At 42.7% G+C, this 22,399-nt stretch overlaps 2 protein-coding genes and 1 non-coding gene across 42 annotated transcripts in view; all 3 read right to left on the reverse strand.

The window, feature by feature from the left end:
• EP400 (E1A binding protein p400) overlaps positions 1–8,507 on the reverse strand; it is a 47,574-nt gene extending 39,067 nt beyond the window's left edge. For 17 of the 22 annotated variants that reach the window (XM_071763445.1, XM_071763437.1, XM_071763441.1 and 14 more), the window contains exons 1-3: positions 8,403–8,503; positions 5,202–6,555; positions 2,866–2,976 (exon numbers count right to left, since the gene is read on the reverse strand). In XM_071763445.1, coding sequence (XP_071619546.1) covers positions 2,866–2,976; positions 5,202–6,524 — 1,434 coding nt within the window. In that variant the 5' untranslated portion in view covers positions 6,525–6,555; positions 8,403–8,503. Of the gene's footprint in view, positions 1–2,865; positions 2,977–5,201; positions 6,556–7,501; positions 7,737–8,242; positions 8,364–8,402 lie in introns of those variants that run through there. The other 5 variants (XM_071763442.1, XM_071763443.1, XM_071763438.1 and 2 more) reach the window with 3 other exon arrangements.
• Positions 8,508–8,713: 206 nt separating this feature from the next.
• Positions 8,714–22,175, reverse strand: PUS1 (pseudouridine synthase 1). 19 transcript variants are annotated; one of them, XM_071762832.1, is made up of 12 exons: positions 21,910–22,112; positions 21,436–21,660; positions 20,375–20,512; positions 19,609–19,711; positions 18,638–19,335; positions 15,393–16,315; positions 13,563–13,634; positions 12,467–12,634; positions 11,721–11,918; positions 11,449–11,621; positions 10,156–10,457; positions 8,714–9,417 (listed from the first exon to the last, which is right to left on the reverse strand). In XM_071762832.1, the coding sequence occupies exons 1-6, from the start codon at positions 21,997–21,999 to the stop codon at positions 16,268–16,270; spliced, it is 1,302 nt and encodes a 433-aa protein (XP_071618933.1). In that variant the 5' UTR covers positions 22,000–22,112; the 3' UTR covers positions 8,714–9,417; positions 10,156–10,457; positions 11,449–11,621; positions 11,721–11,918; positions 12,467–12,634; positions 13,563–13,634; positions 15,393–16,267. The 19 variants fall into 19 exon arrangements, with proteins under 19 accessions (XP_071618933.1, XP_071618931.1, XP_071618936.1 ...); XM_071762830.1 differs by having other exon boundaries at positions 8,714–11,033; positions 12,467–12,604; positions 15,437–16,315; XM_071762835.1 differs by lacking the exon at positions 12,467–12,634 and adding an exon at positions 10,919–11,033 and having other exon boundaries at positions 8,714–10,308.
• LOC139805392 (small nucleolar RNA SNORA49) lies at positions 10,934–11,073 on the reverse strand. The gene has a single exon (XR_011729798.1). It is a non-coding gene; the product is annotated as a small nucleolar RNA SNORA49 (small nucleolar RNA).
• Positions 22,176–22,399: the final 224 nt, after the last annotated feature.

The raw sequence follows: 22,399 nt of genomic DNA on the forward strand, positions 1-22,399 counted from the left end.
AAATTTTACACTTAAACTGTATCATAATGAGATATGATATGAGATTCAATGCATTTGTGAAATCTAATCCTTTCCACTCTGTGTGGAATACCAGTAACATAAAAATTAACTCTCATCCTGAAGGCAGCTCAGGCTTACTTGAGTCTCCACCACTGTCACTCTCAGGACAGACCTCCATGACAAGTAGCCTTGAAGTATTTCAGGAAAAACTGTTAAGACTCAGAAGATGGAATGAAAGAACCTCAACCAAGTTCAGTTCCTGCTATCCAAATGCTAGATTTGTACTTGCTTGCACAGCTGGCAAAATGAGTGTCATGAAGAAACTCAATTAGGAGTTAATTTTTTCCATAAGGCTAATATGACATCAGGGCTCGTCACTAACTACTAGAAATTTTGGCTAAGGACAAACATCACACAATTATGAATTAATAAGCTTTGAAGAGCACTGTTGATATTGAGTCATATTTTTAAGTTCTCCTAAAAATGTAGCCATGCTGTATGCAATATTCAACTATGAAACTTAATACGAGAAAAATAAGGGCTGCCCCAAGAAATGGTCTTCAGAGACTCTATAAGAAAACATTAATAAGCATCCTTTACAGTGTAGAAAATTAGCTAGTTTAGCACTCAGGCTCTCTAGGTGTAATTTTCAGATGGTCAGACCTTTTGCCATATCATATGTGTTTGAAAATGTGAAAATTTACTATGACAATGTAGGAGAAACAGAAATTTCCCCAAAGAATATTCTGGTTTCTTCACAGATCTTTTCTTATCTGATTTTTAATAGAAATTCTGCCAATGTAAGTACAGCCAAAGGAAGTAAACATCACTGTGTACTGAAATAAACCATAGCAGCCTCAACCCTGCATCTTCAATTCTTCATCCCTGGTATTAATAAACATAGCCATCATCACCTATAACACTCAAACACTCCTTTTCAAACACTCCTTTTTGAGCTGAATACATCTCATGCTACCCAGATTCTGTCAATAGCTACAAAATAATAACATTTAATCTCTTTGCTGCTCTGAAGGCATTTGTGTCTACTCTAGTCATACAGCAGCTATAGCCTTGAGATGTGAATTTTGATTTTATGAACCCCTGACTCATATTGATCCCTAACAGTCATGGTTCACTGTCACATCACACTTGATATGGATGAAGTTATCAAGTGTTTGCTTTCCCATATGGCAGCCATGCATATTTCAAGTCTAACTGGCAGAGCATCAAACATTGAGGCATTTGTAGAATTTTCAAAGTAAGTCCCAAAAACTTACTTTCTACAATGCTACTGGATTTATTAGCAAGTTCAGTTTATGTCCTATTTGCATCACATGCTTTCCAAGAGATTAGTTTCAGAAAGCATGTTCTCCAAATTCTGCTTCAAGCACCACTTAGTTCACCTGCAATCTTACTCTGAATGATTGCATGCTCATTTTCAGGCTGTATCTCTACTTTAGAATTTTTGACTGACATTTTCTTATGAGCATGCCTTCCAGCTGTCAGTGATTATCACTGTCAGGCCAGACGCTTCAAAGAACAAAGTTGTTATATTTTTATAAATTGCAGTCATACCCCACTAATATTAGACTAAAACTGTCCAAACTCCAATTAAAATAATGTAGTTCTCCAGAGGTCATGATTATGCAGCACGCCCATAATAATCACTCTGAGTGCTGCACTTATGTACTCAAATTTGAATGATGCTGCTGCTTGGGATGCATCATTTTTCCATAAACAGTTACAAAGACAAAGACTGATGGAAAGAGATTATACTTTCTGATAGCAGTTTGTGCTAAAAGATATTTCCACAATTACAGTCTTGTACCTTTTTAGCATACACATGCTAGTTTTACTGGAAGAGCTCTGAAATGGTATAAAACTTTCAAAAGTACTTCATCACTGGTGCAGCTAGAAACTGATGATAATCCTAATCACTGCAGTAAATAACCTGATACAATATTACATGTTTTAAAGACCTTCAATGAAGCCTGACTACCTAAAGGAGGCTTCCAGGAGACACCAATATTGGCCATAAGGAAGAGCTCTCAGTGCAAGCCCCTTTACTATGCAATACATTTGTAAAATACCACAGTGAACATCCCATCTTTTATATGCAGCAGCACATTTTACATTTCATTTAAATCCCCATTTTGCAAAACCTAAATGAAGGAAATGCAGACTCTACAGCTTCTGTGGTACAGCAGTGTAATTCATTTCATTTAAATCCCCATTTTGCAAAACCTAAATGAAGGAAATGCAGACTCTACAGCTTCTGTGGTACAGCAGTGTAATTCACCCTGTAACATTCATTACTCAAGTGCACATAATTGAGATAAACTTCAGTTTCTTCTTCTGAACATTTTTGGGAGAATTTATGTAAACTGGTCGGTTACTTAAAAAAAAAAAAGTGTCAGAGGGTTATTGTTGTGGTTTAAAACATTTCAGGGAAGGCAAATCCAAAACCTTCTGTAGCCTTACTCAAAACCTTTAACAGATAAGGAAAAAAAGAAATTTAGAAGAAATCCACAATTACAATGCCACAGACAAAAGAATCCATATTATCACTATGCAGAATGCACAAATGAACCAAATGCATTAGAGAAACAAAAGACAAACAAACCAAAGTGAAAACATTCAAGCTGAAAGTTAATGAAATAAGCCAGCAACCTGGAGACAAAGATTTAACTTCCTCAAGGCTTCATTAATGTTGATGCATTTAAAGATTGCAAAGGTTTTTTTTGTTTCATTTAGATGATAAGGGATGGGCTCTTGGGAAAATTCTAATTCATCTAAGAAATACCAAATCTGAATGAAGAAAAAAAATCTGGGATGAAACTACATTTTAGAACCATTGAAAAGTACCTGAAATGGTTGCTGCTGGGATGAAAAAGCAGCAGAAACATTTGGAGGAAGCTGGGTTGCTATAGCGACAGGAGTACCAGTCTGCCCATCCTTTCCTGTCACAACCTTTACCTGAGAGAAATATTTTGGGAAAAAAAAAAAAAAAGGGAGAATCATTTTCTTTTAAAAAGTTTTTCTTCTTTTTGTTTTTGTTTGTTTTTTTGTTTTGTACTGTTCAACACACTTATTTTGTACTGATGGCACCTCACTGAAGAGGGGATTTTAACCAAACCACCATCAGCACAGCTCAGTTTGAACACAGGCTGATTTTGGAGAGTTCTGTCTCACTTTTAATAGCAGAACAGAGCATGGCCTTGCCAGTTTATAGTGACATCTCGTCACAGGAAACCTTTTCTTATATCCAGTTAACATAAAACTGTGTTTTAAATTTAATGATTGCTGCTCCTAACAGACAACAAATTAGCATGACAGACAGTTTGAACTTAAGAGCTCCAACATTTATTTAAGCAATGAGCACAGCCACCATTCACTCTCCCCTTGAATTCCCACAGTGATCAACCTTTCCAGGCAAGGGATGAAGCGCGTTGCTTTAGCAGAAAGTGATAAAGAGGGGGAGGGGGAAATAAAAGAGAAGACAAAAAAACACAAAGAAAGAACATACTCAAAAGATGTATTAATATTTCAAATGGATTCAACACTTGAAAACACATTTGCTCCTGAAATTTGCAAAATTCTCCAGCAGTTAAATGGATGGGGGGCAGTTAAATGGACAAAAGACAACCCAACACAAGACAGCAGTGAAGTACAGCAAACCCCAAACCCAAAAGACCAAGGCGTAGAGCCTCAACCAATGTAAATTGTAGTAGTGCCACTGCCTCAGTGAACCTACACAATTTACACCTGCTAAAGAACTCTCAAAATGTGGACACTGTAGTTAAAAATACCTGTTATTTCAGCTGACAAACACGCAACCCAACAAGAACACCTAAACAATTTGATGAAATACAAACCAGATGAAAAAAAAAAAATTGAATATTGTCATGGTTTAACACAAATATCCACTGTCAATAAATTACAGTAGTAGCCTAGCTTTTATGTTACTACATATAGAAAGAAATTATTCCTTCAAAATTATCAATAACTATCACAAGCAGAAATATATTTTTCCTAGTCAGGAAGTTTAAACCACAAAGCAATTAACAAACTAAACTTCTGCTGTCATCATTTCTCACAAATTCCAACTGAATATATGATCACAAATGATTCACACCTAAGAGAGCCATCAATCTGCACTAAAGACACTCATTTCTAACAGGTATTTCAGAGCAATAGGTGTTTTTTTCCAGAACAGGTTTGGTTTGGTTCTTTATAAACTGGTAACTACATACCCATGCATATTTTTACAAATTCTAAGAGGTGTTCATGAGTGCCAGTTTGGGTATTTATGACTGCCATCTCTTACATCTACCCTGTTGCCACCACTTGCCATGCAGGCTTGCAGGTAGATAATGCACAGGGCAAGCACTGCTCCAGCACCTCCAGGAATGCTGCAGGTTGAGTGCCACACAAATGGATACAAATGTGCAGGAAAAAAAAAAATCACATGGCATCTTTATTTCAAGTCCTTTGTCATTAATAAACAGTGGATTCAAGTTAGTCATTTTAAACCTATTTATAAATAACAAAGTTAATTTGTCCATGTCCCATCTTTAAGTCCCAACCAATTAGACAGCAATACATGCACAGAGCTCCACAACAACCTAAGTAACCCTAAGTAACCCAATTAATCACAATGGTCCCATATACAATATGATTCACGTGTTCACTCTGAGTAATTAGATTAATTCAGGTTTTTTGTTGGCCACAACAACAATGAAATTCAGTAACACCTGTGGTTACAAGTCACACGAGTCAAACAAATGTTAACCTCTTATAAGACTGTTAATTTTTTTTTTTCGTAAGTCTAGGAAATGAAATTTAATCCACAATTCCTATTCATATTCATTCTGATAAATTAAAACAGCTTCCACTCAAACACCATCTTTATTTGTGGGCTGGCTGACTAGACTGGCATACTGACTAGAACAGTGAAAGCCCCCTTCACTTCTCTGTTCTTTTTTTTAAATGCACACATCTAACAGCATGCTCAAACTGACTTCTTGAATCACACCACCTAGCAGAACTGCAGCCTCTCATACCAACTATTTACAGAAAAATTGCTGTACTTCATGTAGAAAAAAATATTTTTCAGGTACTGTCATGTCCTTTAATGTTTTACAATCCAGGTGTCACAACTTCATCTATTATCACAAAACATTAACCAACAGATTTCTTACCTCATCATTGATGACCTCAGATTGTTCTTCCTCTTCTTCCTCCTCCAGATCCAAGTCATTTTGCCTCAGGTATGCTTGCAGTGGAACACAGTGTTTCTTCTTAAAAGCCAGAAAGTCCATCATATTTCCTTGAAGATGTTGCAGGAAAAACAGTTCAATCAAACATTCCTTAAAAGTTTCCCTAAGAATTTCCATCTGCTTGTGGTGATGATCCAAACATTGTTTTCTCATTTGAGCCGTCTCTTGATTGGCAGGAGGGATCTCCTCCAGTTTTTTGGGTTGTTTCTTCACAGCCGTATTAACTGCAGGAGTAAGAGGAAGACTTGACAGCCCCTGTGGCACAGTGGCCCGAGAAGGACTCGTGGGAGGAGGTGGTGATGTCATTCCAAATGCACTAGGTCCTCCAACTCCTGCTATCAATCCACCAGAAGTTCTGTCATATCCAATGGGTCTACCCAGCTGCTGTCCCTGCAGCACTTGCTGTTGCTGTTGCATAAGCTGCCCTTGGATAATATTGCTGATTTGGGGAGGCAAGCTCGTAGTCGTAATATGGCCCGGGCTAGTCAAAGACTGCATGTTTGCTCCACTAGCCACGGGACTTTGAGGACCAAGATGATGAATGGTGCCACCAGACTGTGAATGAGGTTGTGAAAGCCTGCGTTCCCTTACTGTAGCAGGTGTCCCAGAAGATGGAAGCTGCACTTGGGCAGCAGCCCCTTGAGCAATTTGTGCAATTCCCGGTCCTTCTTGATATACAAAGTGTCCCCCATTCGAAGGACTCAGGCTGATCTGTCTCACAAGCACACTTGCATCTACAAATCCTCTGGTGGGACTCTGGCTGCACATCCCCAAGCCAGGGCCTGGAGTGCCTGCCCGAACACTTGGTAATGTTTGCACTGGCACAGGGTTAGGCTGTGTAGGGCTTTGAGACTGCACTTGCTGAGGCAGTGGTGATGTAACTTGGATATAGGATGGGGATCCATGCTCAAATCTCCTCTGCTGAGGACTGAACTGAAAACTTGGTGATGTTGGGTTTGGAATTGGCAAGGGGGTGAGTGTTATCTGCTGGTTTCCTGAAGCCACTGGTCCAACGTTCTGCAGTGTGATGTTCACATTCTGCCCAGCTACTGGACTTCGACTCATGATAAACTGCTGAATTTGGTAACTGGGGGACTGGGGTGCAGATGGACTTGCAGAAGGTGCAAAAGAAGCTGCAGGGGACTGGGGTAAATTTGCCTGTTGCTCTTCTCCCTCACTGCCCGTGAAGGACCTGGACCTCTGGAGCTGGCGCTGGGCATTCTGAGGACCGTTACCATGGTGCATTCTCACTGTTCTAGGTTTTTTACAGTATACTCTAAAGAAATACACAGAAACAGAAATTCAGGGAAGGTAAAATATTTCTGCAACTGAAACTACTTAGTTACTATTCAAAAGACTGCGTTATAGTAAGGACTTGTTTTTTCTGTCTTTGCAACTTACTTAAAAATGCTTTATATCCTCAGTCAAATTATAGAAAACCCTCGGTCACACAAATGTTCCCTATATCCCTCACACATTTCCCTAGCTAACAAAGCACTATAGTATAGCTTCACAAATGACAGGTTCCTCCTGGTTAGTCAGGATGACTTCAGATAATTGAAACAAAATCCCAACACTTCTTTTGTGGAATCACCAGCTTCCAATATCAAAAGTACACTTTTTTGGGTTCATTATTCACAACGTTTCAGCGCTTTCAACACTAAATACAATTCTCTCAAAAACACAACAGTTGTTTAAAACGTAAAGTAGGTTTCTTCAAGAGTAACTAAAGATATGATAAAACCAGACAAACTATTCAACATTATTGTTCTAGCTAATGAAGAAAAATACATTATGAAAGATCACCTTACTAAATTATCTAGATGTTTGAAAAACTATTGTGTCTGGTACTTAACTCTGCCTTCTATTTCCTACAGCACACTAGCCCCTTAAACAGATGAACATCAAACCAAATCTGCATTTCATTTAAAATGCTGTTTATTGAGACAAGTTATCCACAAATCCACACACGTTCAAGGTTTTGTATTCCAAACATGGATTTAAAAAAAAAAAACAAACAAAAATCCACTGACACACCCTATCAGGGAGATTTTTTTCAAAACCTCTCCCGTATTTTGAAAACAATTCTTTCGGGTTTGGTATTTCAGGACGAACACACGCACACAAGTACGTGTCTCCGCTCCTGACTGTTGAGTTAAAGTTTCAAGTGGCAATAAGCAGCAGCACCGACACGGCGGCGGTACCGGAGCTGTCCGACTAACCCGCTCCTTGCTGGGGCAGGGAAACACCATCCAGCTCATCCCCTCCCTGTCCTGGGCGACTTGCAGCAACCTCCTCCAGCCCTGGGGACGGAGATTTTCCTTTCTTTACCCCGTTTGCCCCGGGAGGTGAGGAAGCGGAGCAGCGCTGTCACACACGTGCTGGCGACAACAGGTCCCGGAGGGGACGGGGCTGTTCGGGGCAGGGTTCGCCTCTCCCGCTATTCGGAGCTGGAAACTGCGGGACATCCCGCGGAGCGGGAAAGGGAAATAAATCCACTCCTCACAGGCACCTTTTCGAAAAGATTTAATAATACCACAACGCTTCGTGGCCTTGCGACTCTTTCAGAGCGCTGATACCAAATAATTAAGATTCAAATGATATCACCCATCGCCAGCAACAAGGTCTTATTATTTTAATTACCTATACCTCGGTAACATTTACGGCCCAGGTGAAAACACTTCATTAATTACACACTGATAAGAAGTGTCACCAGCGCGCCTCTGCCCGCCCGGGAAGGGATCGCCTTTTGTGTCCCCACACTCCACTACGCGAACGCCCCTCACGGCGGTCCGGGCCCGCGGCGAGCGCCCAGCCCGGCACCCCGAGTTCGCGCCGGGCTTTCCCCGCCGAGGCCCGAGCGGGCACCCTCCCGCCGAGGCAGCGGCCCGAGAAGCTCCGCCGCCGCTCCAACCCCCCCCACACACCCCCCGCAACCGCGGGACGCAGCCGGCCCTACCCACCCGTGCGGCGGTGCGGGGAAGGCCCGTTCCTCCACCGCTGCCGCCGGGCCTCGGGCCCGAGGCCTGCGGGGCTACTGAGGGGAGGGAGTGAGGGGAAGGTGGAGAAGAGCCGGGCCCGACCTCTCCCCGCGGCCCCCCGAGCCCCGCGGGCCCCACTTACCTCGGGCGCTGGGGCCAGACTTTCCATTCGCTCCTCACAGGAAGCGGGGAGGGAGGGGAGGGGTGGGGGGGGCGGCAGCCGCTACAGCCCCGGCAGCAGCCGAACCCGCCTCCTGCGCCTCGCGCCGCGCCTGCGCCGCAGCCCGCCCTGCGCATGCGCACCCGCCCGAGCATGCGCCCGGAGCATGCGGGGCCGGAGGGACCCGAGGTGCGGGGGGTCCTGGGGTGCTTATGTCGCGACAGGGAGGACACCCCCCCCACCCCCCCCCCCCCCAGGTGGGGACTGTGGGAGAGCAGGAAGAAAACTCGGGAACAGGGCAGAAAAGTGAGCTTTATTGTTAGCGTGGGTATAGGGGGGTAGGAGGGTTCGGCATCACTGAAAATTCAGTAGTCACAATTCTGGAGGTTTTCTTGAAAATTAAGAGTAAAAAAAATGCAAATTAAACTTGACTGCTGCCAGGCCGAGCGAGACCCTGCTGCGCCCGGAGCACGGAGATAAAAGCCTCCTAGGGGGCAAAGGAAGAAATGCAGAAAGAAGGGAAAGAGGAAAGAAAGGGATCTGTAGGGGTTGTGCTAATTTTCACAATAAATAGGCAGACAGCAGTACACAGCCACAGATTTAGTAATGACGTAATTAACTCACTTTCTACAGGCTAAATGTCACAGCAAAGTTAGTTAAACTGAGGTTTTTTTCTTGGGTAAGGCCCTTATGCCAGGAGAAAGGGAAAAGTGTCTGTCTGTTAATTAGGAACTGAGGTGGTTCCTCATGATCCTTTCAAACAATATTGCAGTGCTTATAAACAAAACAACCCAAATAAACAAATAAAATAGAAAAATCTGACAACAGTATAAAAGGAGTCCTATTCTGTTTGTATCACTCATTCAGAAAATTAAATATAGTCACTTACCTTGCTGACTTTCTGGCTTTTTTTGCCATTAAAAGTATGAAACAATTCCAAGAAATTCAATGCATACTTTTCAATTGGCTTAAGCTGTTCAGAAAAAACATTGACACACTGCTAGTTATTTAGCTTTTGAATCAGAAACATGTAAATAGTGATTTAAAAACAAGTAGGAAAAAAAACCCTAAGGAAGTGTATTTCTTTCAGTTGCACATAATAGCCCCATATTTAAGGTAGAAAAGAAATCTAATGACCAAAAATCTGACATTCTGGTATTGTGCTCATGTCCCACCAGTACCACTGAGAATAGGTTCCAGCTACTGGTTTCCCTTTTTCTAACTGAAAAAAAAGATAACCACAGGGGGCTGGAACTAGATGATCTTTAAGGTCCCATTCTATGCCTCAGTGATCTAAGTTATTATCCAGTTTTTGAGTGGCTGTTTGAAAGCAGGCTGCCAAATGGGTTCTGCACAAAGAGCCAAAGGGGAAAGACAGAACTTAAAGAATGCAAAGCATAAGTCATTTCATGGTTAAGAAGAAACAGATGAAAGGCCTTTAAGAGAGCACAGGACTGTAAAACAGTTTTATATCACAAGGTAGAATTTAGTCCAATGCAACTGACAATCCTCAGGAGAACATTTGGTGACTTAAGTGTTTCAGTACATTAACAGATCTATCAACAAGCTCAGATTACCTCCTCTGATTGTTTCAATATTGAAAGGTTGCACTGAGCAGTGTAATGGAAATGGAGTGGAAGTAAAGTACTTCATGAAAGCCATTTTGATTGCTGCATGGGAAAGCAAATTTAAAATATTTCCAAAGGTTTACATAAAACAAGAGAAATCATCATACCTGATCCACAAAGCTAGCTTGCTGTTCTACATGTGAAGGAACAGTGGTATTTCTTGAATCATGCAACTCTGAACCTATGCCACCTCTTATCTCAGACTGTGTCTCTTCTGTAAACTTCCTGGAATCCTCTTTTCCATATTCAGAGCAAAGAGCCTTACAGAACCATGATTTCAAGTATTGAAGAAGACATATGATGTCACAACAGTATTTGCATCTACATGGCTGACACTTGGGGAAGGAGTGTGGAAAGAAAGGACAGCACAGAAGAATTGCTTGTCTTGGTTGATTTTTTTTATGGATTCCTGAAATGGGGAGACAAGCAACTTAATACAAATTCACATTATTAAAGCTTAAATTTCTAAATAAACACCACAGAACGAGATTAGAAAAATTGCTTTCTTATTACTTATTACATTAAGCTTGCAAGTATTTTAAGTTATCTGATTGCCTGCATTACAAATCTAAGCAATTCAAAATTAATTTGTGTACTGTTAAAAATATTAATTTACAGTGCAGTCAACCAGACAAAAGTCTGAAGATCTATTACAGTAATTACATTATGCCCTATGACTAAGCACACCTGGGCTATTATTACATTCTGTGCATCCTTCATCAGTTTTCTTGTCTATTAACTGAAGTAAATCCCTTCTACTGTGCTGTCTTTTTTTGGCTGGTTTTAAAGTACCCCTTTATGTTTTCTTACTGCATCTGACAGAAAGCATAATGCTGAAATTTGAAATAAAAAAAAAAAAGAAAATAATACCTTAAGCATATTGTTAATATTTGCTCAAATTGTAGGCCCCAGAGGATACTGAGAATCTTTCTGGGGAGGGAAATGAGCATACTTTCAATCTATCCTCAGGCAATGCCAGGGCACTCTACAAAAAAACAAAAGCCCCTGGAGTAAGGCTGAGGAAATGCCAACCTAAAAGCAGCAACCACACTTAAAATACAGATGATACAGATAGCTACAGGTAATAAAAGCAAAAGCAATTAATCAGAACAACATTGTGAAATAAAAGGCCTGTATTTCAAGCACAAATTACTCATAAATGTAAGACAAATAGTGGCATACCTCGTGGTAACACCTTGAATGTCTCATTCAAATAGTAATATGACAGACACAGTTTGTACATAATTACATACTTAGAGCTAAAGCTACATATATAATTGCTTAAATAACTAATGAAATTATGCAAATGAATCTTGGAAATGCATTAGACTTCCCTTGAGCATTTTCCCCTCCCACTCTGAGCATCTATTCACTATAGCTTGAGTAAGAGGACCTCTTACCAGACAATGCCAACTGTGAGCACCACTCTCATTAATTCTTATGCATGTGAGAAAATGGAAGTTCAAGTAAAGCTTCAGAATATGAAGCACAGGAATCATCTGAGTCAAAATCAGCACATGATGTCCTCTTGCTTTCAGCTTCTGAAGCAAGACATCCATAGCTTCCATCTTGCCTGTTTATGAAACAAGGACTTGAAGGTTCTGCAGGTAGCATTCAACAATTACAGAAAGCACATCCACACAGTTATAACAGCTGGAGGGTTTTTAAATACCTGAATCATGCTGCACCAGTTGGGGATCTGGAAACTGTAGAAAATGAGTCATTGCTATCTGCTGCATTGAATGGAAGGAGCATCTGTTTCTTTAGATTAAACTTTAAGACCTTCATTTCACGGGTGGATCTATAAGGAGGATTTGCCACATGCAGATATGGAGGAGCAACAGCTACAGCTGGCAATACACACAGATTTCTGTAAAACAAAGCAAAACCTTAACATACTGAGCTGCATTACTAACTACTCAAAAGCAGTAATAAAGAATATTACTTTATTCTTAGTACTTTATTCTAAGTACAGAAGCATAAAGGTAGCTGAAAGTAAATCAGTAGATTAATTTTTATGCCAACATTAAGTAAATGCAATAACACTCAAGATCAGAACAAGACAAGAGGAAATCACCACTATCTGTAAAGTTACCCAGATAAGCTGGCTTACAACTCCTACATTTTTGTAACTATTCATCAAAAAAACTACAAGATATGTCAAAATAATTTGGAATTGTTATGTAATTGCTAACAATTGCCAAGGAATTATTAAGACTTTTAAAATCTTAGAATGATCTAAAATTATACATCAGGGATGCAAGTACATTCTGCATAAAGGAATTTATCCTGTAGTAAGGATAAAACAAGGCCACTCATTTAACACTTGAAAAGGTATTACATAAATACCTTATTTTGGATGGTAATGTACCCCCAGAAAATTAACTCAAAGACTGCAAATGGATTTGTCTCAATTACCTAGTAGCAACTTCCTTCAGTACCATCTGTTGCTGCTTCAGTGTCAGGAAGAGTTCTTGCAATGGATCCTTTAGAACCTCTGAACCACTTGAATATGGAAGGCAGTTTGCAAAGCCAGCACAGCATCATTTATTAATCCTGGCAGAATAATGCTGAGAGATTTTTCTTCTACTGATCCAAGTAGAAGAAATCAGTACAGAAGTTTGGGATGCAGTGCTACTTAGTCTTGAGAACTTTATTTTTACCTCATAAATTATAGTATCTCTAGATCTCATGAGAAGAGCAGGGCTGATTCACTGAGAATTTTCACAGAACTAAAATGCTTTGTCAGGTGGCAGATGGACAGAATTCTCTAAAAAGTTCATCTAAAAATATATTTAGTTGATGATATTTATTAAGACATAAGAATCCTGCAACTGCTGGCAAGTAAGCACAAGCAGCACAAATTTTCATACTTATTTCTCCCCCTTTATTCTAAATACACTGCATAATAAGTTAAAATAATTGATTATGTGTAGTTAAATATTTCTAGGATTTCATTAGATGAACAAATTCTATTTCCAAATAGAATCTGCCTGATTCCTTCACATTAATTTTCTTTCTCCAAAAAACCCACCTTTATATGGCATGTCTGCATCACTAATTAAAACCCAAACAGAGATATAACTATTTACAGAACATTCTAAATTTAAATGAAGATATTTTTCTACTGTCAAGAAAGATTTACACCCAGATGTGCTATACAGCAGCTATCTGAAGCAAATTAGTGTGTGGTAAATTATTTTGCAAAAGCTATTAAAATTACTTAATTTGCTCCTTTCTTCCCAAGCTGGAGTAATAAATTCTGTCATCCACAAAGTCTCAACATAAAGCACAAATGACACCAACACCAGGACACAGGGAGAAGTTAGCATGCTGCTCCCTCTTGCTGCACCTTGTAACTTACCTGCAACCTACCACACCTGTCTGAAACTTGAAGCATGAAATTAATCTGACTCAATGAAAGTTAAAATCCAGCACCAGAATATTTAAACTGAGAGTTGGGTAGCCACTGCAAATGACATAAATTAACAGATATGCTATGCAAATCTGATACCTGCTGCTGTGCAGGAACTGGCCTTGGGACCAAAATCATCTGCTTTTTATCACAGCTTGTTGGTTGTACCTGCTGAAGATGGGTTCCTGCTGGGTGGAGTGGGTAAGGAACTATGCAGACTTGACAAGTTTGCTCCACTTTGCTCCTGGGTAATGTTCAGCCACTTGAAGAACAGAAGGCATTCTGCTTGCAGAGAAACTTTAAAAAAAAAAAAAAAAAAATCAATTTCAATATTTAATATAGTGGAATATAAAAAAGAACCAAAGAGAGTAGCAATACAAACTGTCAAAAATTGGCCACAATCAACTCAATACAGTTGCATACCTAAAAGCTATGAAGATACAAATCTATCAGCATGCTGGTCTAGAATGTATTTACCATCTCTTTAACCCCACAACAGAAGCTCTTTAACAGCACCCTAAAGAGAGGCGACAGCAAGGAAACCAATCTCTATCAGGGTATCAAATTACAAAAAAAAAGGTACAATTTCTGACAGCAGCAGCAATTAAAGGAAGCAACAAATTAGGCAGAGAGGGTACAAATTTAAGCCCAATGCATGGAAAATGAGATGTGCAGTGCCTACTAAGATTTCCTCCAGAGGGTTTTTTAATTGTATAATAATTAGTATTAGATATAATGTTACAATTACAGAAAATCTCATTAAAGCAATTATCTTTAATTACAAAGCTTAAAACTTACACAGCAAATACTTTATTATAAATGATTCATATATGTACTAGATATAATAGTGTTATTTTAAAGGTCACAACTTTTTTTTTTTTAAACTGTTAACAAAACTAATTATGACTCCCTATAGGAAGTACTATTTTGGAACTAAAATGAAGCCAGCCTAATAAAGCATCTCATTATCTATCAAACAGTGCATCAGTCTACCCCTTCCAAGCCTCTACCCACCTTTACCTTTGATTTCACTTTTCCATCCTCTTTATTCTGCTAGGAAATGGTCTTTATAGCCACAGAATTGCTTCCTGCCCAACTTTTATAGGGAAAGGTCGTCCCAATGATCATCGATGTCATAACTCGGTTTAACCACTTGAATTCTTTATCATCCTGGTAGCTTTTTCTCGTTGCTATATTCCTGGCAGTTCAATGCAGAAGATTCCTGCAGCACATCCCAAGACTTCACTGGGTACATTCAGGAGAGGACCCGGGACAGCCCACTCGTGCTTGGAGGTCCCCTCAGCACACGGACTCGTGTCCTGGGGTCTGCGTGAAGGGATCAGAGCCAGGCCCGACACCCACCTGGGGATGATGGAGGCTGGAACGGGGTTGCTTGGCCTCGCTCACACAAATCCCAGACCGCTGGTTTGGGAAAGCGCTGCTGATTTATCCCCTAAATCCACCACAGCCTCGCAGGTCACCGGCACAAACCTGACCCGGGCTGAGTCGAACGCAGCTTTGAAAATGCGGTGAGCCCTGCAGCGCTCTTTGGCGGGGCTGGCAAGAAGCTTTAGCACAAAGCTAAAGTTATCTGAGCCTACAACGCACTGCCAAACCCTCCCTGCTAGTAGACACCCCAGGAGCCCGGCGGTACCGGTACCGGTGCCGGTGCCAGCAGCCTCACACGCACCTTCCCTGACAGGAACTTTCCACTCACCGCACGGCCCCGAGGAGCTGCGGTACCCCCCGCAGAGGGAGGGGGGGGAAGGGATATTTACCACCTCCATCTTCCAGGACAGAACCCAACAGAGCCCAGTGCCCCTCTCAACAGCACCGGTTCGGCACCTGGGCCCGAGCGGGGCGGGAAACCCTCCCTCAGAGCGCCCACACTGACCCCGACCTTTCCACCGCCCCCACACCTTCCCTCACCGCTGACAGCGCTGGCTGCCCCGTTCCCCCGCCCCGGCACACACCTGGGCCGCCGTCCCCAGCCCTTCGCTCACCTCTGACACCACTGGGTGCCCGGTTCGTTCCCCGGTTCGTTCCCCGGTTCCGTCCCCCGCTCCAGGTCCCTTCCCCGCCGCGCCGGGCACCGCGACCGCAGCGCCCCCTCCCGGCCACAGCTCCGCCCCGCCGGGCGGTACCATCGCCTCTCACCTTGGGGGGGGGGGGGGGGGGGGGGGGGGGGCAGTAACCCCACCCCGACAGTCCCACCGCAAAGAGACGGGGGAGCACCGGAGCTCGGCGCATGCGCCCCCTCAGCGGGCGGGTCCCAGGTCCGGTTCGGCCCAAGTGGGGTTCGGTTTTTTCGGACAACGGGGAGGTTGCGCCGTCCCAGCCTTGATCTCCCTCCCCACCACACTGGGTGCTGTGCCCTTTGAATTACGAGTCCGTTCCAGAATTTCAACCACTTCTGTATTTTTTCATACAGCGCTGAAAGACTCTGACCCTCTTTTTTTTGTAGAGGTTGTACATATTTAAAATACTATTTTGCAGGTAAACATGTAATAAAAACATTATGCAAATAGCTATTAAGACCTCCTGCATTACAAGATTCTTTTAGAAAGCTGCTTTCTTGTTACATTATTTTTCAAGTATACCAGTCAGGTGAATCAGGCAGTGGTATAAAAAGCCTTTTTCTACTGCACTGTTTTTCCCACCCAGCTTCTCCTGGCCATCTGGTTCTTGTTCTGCAAGCACACAAACCCCTCCTTTACTGGATTCTTGGATTTTAAAAGGCCACTTTTTTTGTAGGCAAAGGGAAGGGTGAGCAGCACGGGTCTCGTGTCCAGACACTTTGAGGCTCAGTCAGAATCATCATCATCATCACTGCCTTCAACATCACTGCTGTTCTGTAAAGTCAAATAGAAAATGGTTTGTCAGTATTTCATTTATACCTAGAGGCTGACCTAAATCAAAGATATTGACTTCAAACTTCCCCAAAAGTATAAGAAAATGGGGCTTGTGTCTTAGACCTACCTATTGTAGCAAAGTTCTGTTATGGTAAACACTTCTTACAGCAAAGAAATTGTACATTAGATTATACACACCAGCAGCAGAAATCTCATTTATATTTACAACTGCATGATTACAACCTGCCTTATGTGGGGAAACTTAAAGTGGGGTAATAGCCTGAAATGCTGATGTTTAAAATAAATGTAGGTGAAACAAGTTAGCAAGTCTTTTTGGTTTGTTTTGCAAGTAAAAAAAATCCTGTTACATTGCCTAGAGCCAGATTTGAGAGTTTTGTTTGTTTGCTGCAGAGAATTTATGTCTAACCTGCATGAGAGATATGCAAGGGCTCACATTTGTTTAACAGTGGTTTGTTGTACAGAATAGTATTAGGCAAATACTGGAAATGTTACCAATTTACAAGGAAACTGAAGTCTGAGTTCTTAAGAGGAAGCCACTCCTTCAGGAGTCAACACAGTGTGATAAATCTGGGGGGGGTTGTGATTTTTTGAAACATGTATTTTTACCAGAATGATTGGCATCGAAAGATTTCATAAAGAAAGGGTAACATGACAACATGCTTGTAGTTACTCCTTTTTTTCCTCACCATCACTTGCTGAAAACGTACAAACTCCCAAATCTCATGCATTTAACACTGACAATTTATTATCCCAGTACAAAACAAATTCTGAGACACTTAGACAGCTGCCTTCGTGACAGCCAAGTAGAGCTCATTGAAGTGCAAAGAGCCTGCAAAATCTCAAAGGATTCTGTCATATCATCCCTTATTTATCCTTCTCCAGACAGCTGGTGCTAACTATGATGTCAAAACTGTATTTGGTGGAGTTTATCTAAAGCAAGCAGACCCGCCTCCTGCTAGCAATTCATCAACTCAGCAGTTAAGTCCTGTCAATATTATCATCAAGACCCCTGAGACAGGTAAGGACTCTCTGCACCAAAGTCCTTGGGTCCCATTTAACTAAATTAATGGGACATTTGCCATAACCTTCTGTCACAAATGTCCTCGTGCAGCACTACACTTCAGGAAAAAAATACAAGTACAAAAATAACCCTAAGAAATACCTGGGATTTTGCTCGTACTATTGCATGAAGCTGTATATTTAATTTTCAAAGTCAAAACTCTTTCTCATACTCAAACAATGGCAGAGATGGGATTAAACCTAACATTCTTAAGTGCAGGATCATTAGGTACACAAAATAAATTTTAAAGAATGCAGTAGGTGAAAAAATGTTATTTTCTTCTGAGTCACACCACACAGAAGTTTTAGCCCTGCTCAACATTCATCTTTCAAGGATTTGCCAGCCCTCTAACCAAGAACATTTGAATTACATAAAGAACTGCCAGGTATCTTTAGGTCATCAAGTCCAATCCCCCACCCAAGCAGGACTTGCTTCAAAGTTAATTTTTGGCTGATCAGGGACTTGTTCATTCAAGCACTGGTGTATTTCAAGTCACTTCAGGGGTTGTTGTTGAAACACAGTTTGACTCAAGATTTCTCATATGGTTTCCAACCTACTTCTAGCACACCCCAAACATCTTTCCACTCTTGTTAAGCTAGAAACATCTCCACCAGAAAAAGAATTCCTTCAATTAAAGTGTCATCTTCTTTTGGTTACAAATGTATTCTACACTTGTGTTATAGCAACTCACTGCTGACAGCAGTTCAGGTTGTCAGAAATCAGATTCTATGATATCCTCTTTTACTCAGTAGTTGTTCTGATGGACTGTCTTGAACTTATGGTGGATTTATTTAAAAAAGAAAAAAAATAGTCCAAAATTTCTCCTTAGTTCTAAACCTTATCTAGTGAACAGGGCACACAACACAAAATGAGAACTAGCCCAAAATCAGAGAATACAAAGAGCCAGAAAACTAATCTCCCATCCAGCCTCACAACAGCAAAGGCTGGTAACATGTCCACAATTTCTGTTGTTAGTTTGTGATTCTGTAAGCTGACCTGTGCTTTAAAATGTTCCTTCCTTCCTCCCTCAACTGCCCCATGCAAAATCCTTCAAAGATAACATTTTGTACAGTTCAATCCACTATCATCAAGTGCACAAAGACAGAAAAGATAATAGACATTTCATACCCTGGATGAGTGTCATCTTCCAGGGCATGTTTACAAAAAACAAGTGTGACTGAAGGAAAAGCTACTTCAACTTGACAGTTTCCATTTGATAAAACAACAGCTTCAATCATTACCTTTGAGGTTTTGTTGTTGGCTTGACTCTCAACAGCAGAAGAGTTGAAGTCATGAATGGGGAGGGTGCTCAGCCAGTTCACCATGGATTTCTCCTCCCTTTCTGTGTTGATAATGGTGGGATAGATATACTGCTCTTTAAAAACAGCGATCTTCTCCTCCTCCTCTGTCCACTCCAATGGCTCATGCAGTCCATCATTTCCAAAACGTCTGTTGTATTTTTCAAAGTGTACTCTTTCCAAGACCAGCCCAAGTCCTGGAGCTTTGGGGACATCTACTTTCTCCTCTCCCCAGCTACGCTCTATGATGTCCTCAGGAGCATAACCTTTCACAACAGCTATCACCAGCCCAATCATCTTCCTTATCTGGTGCATCATGAAACTCTGCCCTTTCACTTTGATCACTGCAAACTCAATGTTTTCCCTCACAAATGGCTCTCCACAGTACATCTCCATGATGTACCTCTTGGCACTGGGGTCCTTGGGTCCCTTCTGAGATGTGAAGTTATGGAAGTTGTGTGTTCCTTTGTAGCAAGCAAGCAGTTTATTGACTTTTCTGAGGGTCTCTTTGTCCAGTCGAAAAACCTCTTCTTGCACCTCATGGTCTTTATGGGCAAAGGCAAATGTTGGCAGCATGTAAGAGTACGTTCTGGCATCACATTTGTTCTTGGAGTTGAATCCCCCAGTGACTCTCTTCAGACCTTGTTTTAAAAGTGACATTAGGTTTCTGAATCAGTAGGTTACAACCTGATTGGGATCTTGCTCCTACTAGGAAGCATATTTTTAAAAAAAAATATAGTTGAAAGATAGAAAGATTTCTTTTATAGGACACTAATATCAAACAAATGGCAGCATACAGATTCATGTTCAGACTAAACTGCTCATGAGTAAAATTGTAATGATAAGGGAGAAACCTTCTACAAGAGATACATGTTCTTGGAAAACATTTTCTCTGCCTATTCCAGTATCCTTACCCAGAATTCTGATGTGAGAAGGAAGATGGTTATTGATCTTTTCTAAGATGTCATCTATTAGCCTGACCTTTAGTGACACAATCTGTCCAGCTGCAGACACACCCTATAAAAACCATAAACACAGAGACACATAAGTATGTACCTTGGAAGCTCTAGGATGCACTTGCAGAATTTGAACAGCTGGAGAACAAGCTTATTCTTTTTCCCAACGGTCATTTCAGCTTGAAATGAGGCAAAAGCAAGACCACAGGCAGAAATATAAGCCAAGAGCATGCCTGGAAGGCTGCTGGTGCTGCATAGCCACACCAGCTAGAATATTACACTCCCTTCTGTGACATCTCACTGTACTTGATTGCTATTAATTAAAGCACCAATTGAAAACAAATTGCTTATACACAAGATCAGCCATGAACTTCAGTTCAGACTTAGAACTCCACAGGTGTAAATCCAGCTGAATTCTCAAGTTCCCCAACAGGCAGGCAGCAACAGCAAGGAGCAGCAGCAGGTTGGGAGGCTGAAACAGGGGAATGTGACAGAAATGCTGAGAATGTTTAGGTACAAAACATCAGCTTTACAAATACCATCTAATCAATATCCTGTGCCTTCCATTCGCTTTAGTGTGGATGAAGGGAAAAGTTTCAAACAGCATTCACTGCCAGCAGTATTTGCTATTGGATCTCAACTCTAGACAGTGCTTCACCAGTCAACCCCAGTGGCACTGGCAGGGATACACCAGTTATGAGAGCACAGGCCCTACCCAACACACCTTATCTGTGCGAGCACACCGCTGAAAAGACATTTTCTTCATATCTTCCCCATGGTTTTCTGGGATGCAGCCTGACTGAACAAGGGCAGATACTAAGTCATCTTCAATCGTCTTGAACTGTGAAGATCCCACATTTCTCTAAAAGAGGGTGTACAGTAAAAATATGAAAAACAGTAATAATTGGATAACCAAAGATGAGAGCTGTGAGATGTGTAAGGCTGAAAAGTACACACCCTCAGCACACACCACTCAGTTACAAGAGCAGTGAAGCAGACAGACACAGGGATGTACACATACATGTGAGTTTTACTGCTGTGGAACAAACCTACTTTGTTGCAACAGCAAGAAAGGCTTCCTTGCCTGTCAGTGTGCAGTCTTATCAATTAACCTGTGGAGCTTTTTTTTTTAAGTCCTCCCCCAAAAGCACGTGTGGACCTTGCAGCACACTAAGAGGAGCAGCAGATGGGGCAAAGTCACCCTCCATCTGCCAACTCAAGGTGCTGCAAGGCAGCCACTGCATGGGCAGGTCTGGGGCACTGCTCCTAAGCTGGTCCTGTAGCAAAGCAACATCCCTTTTCTTCCACATGCTAATGTGGTGCAGATTTTCATTCAAAAAAAAATGCAGCTCAGTTCTCCAGAATCTGCATGTTTCACCTGACACAGTGAGACAACGTGAAGCCTAAATTTAAGAAAACTTTGCTCAACTGCTTTGAAATGCAAAGCTTCAAACGAGAAGCTGGAGCACTGGTCAGAGGGGATCATGAGACAGCACTGCAAGCTTTGGAAGAACAGCAGTGCCTATGCTTTCAGTCTCCTCAAGAGCCTTATCTGCAGCACAGTCTTGGAAAGATCTTCTGCTGATACTCTACACTGAAGGCAGACCCACTAAAATCACCAACTACCACTGACTTTGTTAATTCTCATTAGTGCCAAACCTTTGAACCCAGGCATGCACAGGTCTTGCCCCAGCTTTTCAAGCTGCAGCTGCTTCCCTGCTCAACCTCTGTGCTCACAGACTTCAACAAAACCAGGAGGCTGCCTTGCTCTGTCAGACCACATACTTGCATCCCATGGTACCCTTTGCCCGAATATGCCATCAGTAACACGATCTTCCTTTTGGGTGACTTTTTATTCTGATCCTCTGCATCCTCCTCATCTGCATCTCTCTTCAGCCTTTTACTTTGGTGCCCGTTTTCCTCCAGCCTCTCAACCACCTCACTGCTGCTGTTCAGCGTCTTCATCTGGCTGGCAGCTTCTGCTCTCAGATCCTCTGCCATTGTGACAACCTGCAAGAACAAACCAGCAAACAGGACTCAGCGAGAAACGGACGGGAAAAGCTCCAGCTGCATCCCGGGAGCAGCCGGGATGCGGTGGGGCATGGCGGGCACCCACCCCCGCGCTCTCCCCGCCCAAACCCCCTTCCCCAGGGGTTTAGCCCCCCCTGGTGGGGAAGGCTCCCCAGCACACAGGGGGGGTTTAGAGGGGACGAGCCGATGCGGTCCCCCCGGTGTCTCAGCGGGCCCGGCGGTACGTACGCTCCGCAGCCGAGACCAGGGCCCGCCGCACGCCGCGCTTTCCGGGGCGGAGAGACCGCGGCTCACAACCCTCAGCCCCCACCGCAGCATCGTCCCCGAGCACCGGGCGGGAGAACCCGCGGCCGCTGTCCCGTTCAGCCCCGCTCCCGGTTCCGGTCCCGGTGCCGGTCCAGTCCCCGCCTCTCGCCGCCACTTACGCGGGCGCTGCCGAACCCCCCCACGGCGCGGACGCGGCGCCAGAGAGCCACGTGCAGCCCTACGGCAGCCGCGCGGGGACACGGCGGGGCGGGGCGGAGGGGGCGGGAACCGGGCCGGGCCGGACCGGACCGGGGGCGGCCCAAACGAGGCTGGCAGCCCCGGGTGCTGCCTCTGGGATGCCTTGCAGAGCCTCGGTAGCACCGGCGGAGGGCTCCGCTTGGGGGTGTCCGAACCGCCCCTGTCAGCATCACAGCCCGGAGCTGTGGGCTCCTTACAGCAAGTCCCGTACGCC

Source organism: Heliangelus exortis, chromosome 19 (genome assembly GCF_036169615.1).
Source record: "Heliangelus exortis chromosome 19, bHelExo1.hap1, whole genome shotgun sequence".
NCBI classification, from domain to species: Eukaryota; Metazoa; Chordata; class Aves; order Apodiformes; family Trochilidae; genus Heliangelus; species Heliangelus exortis.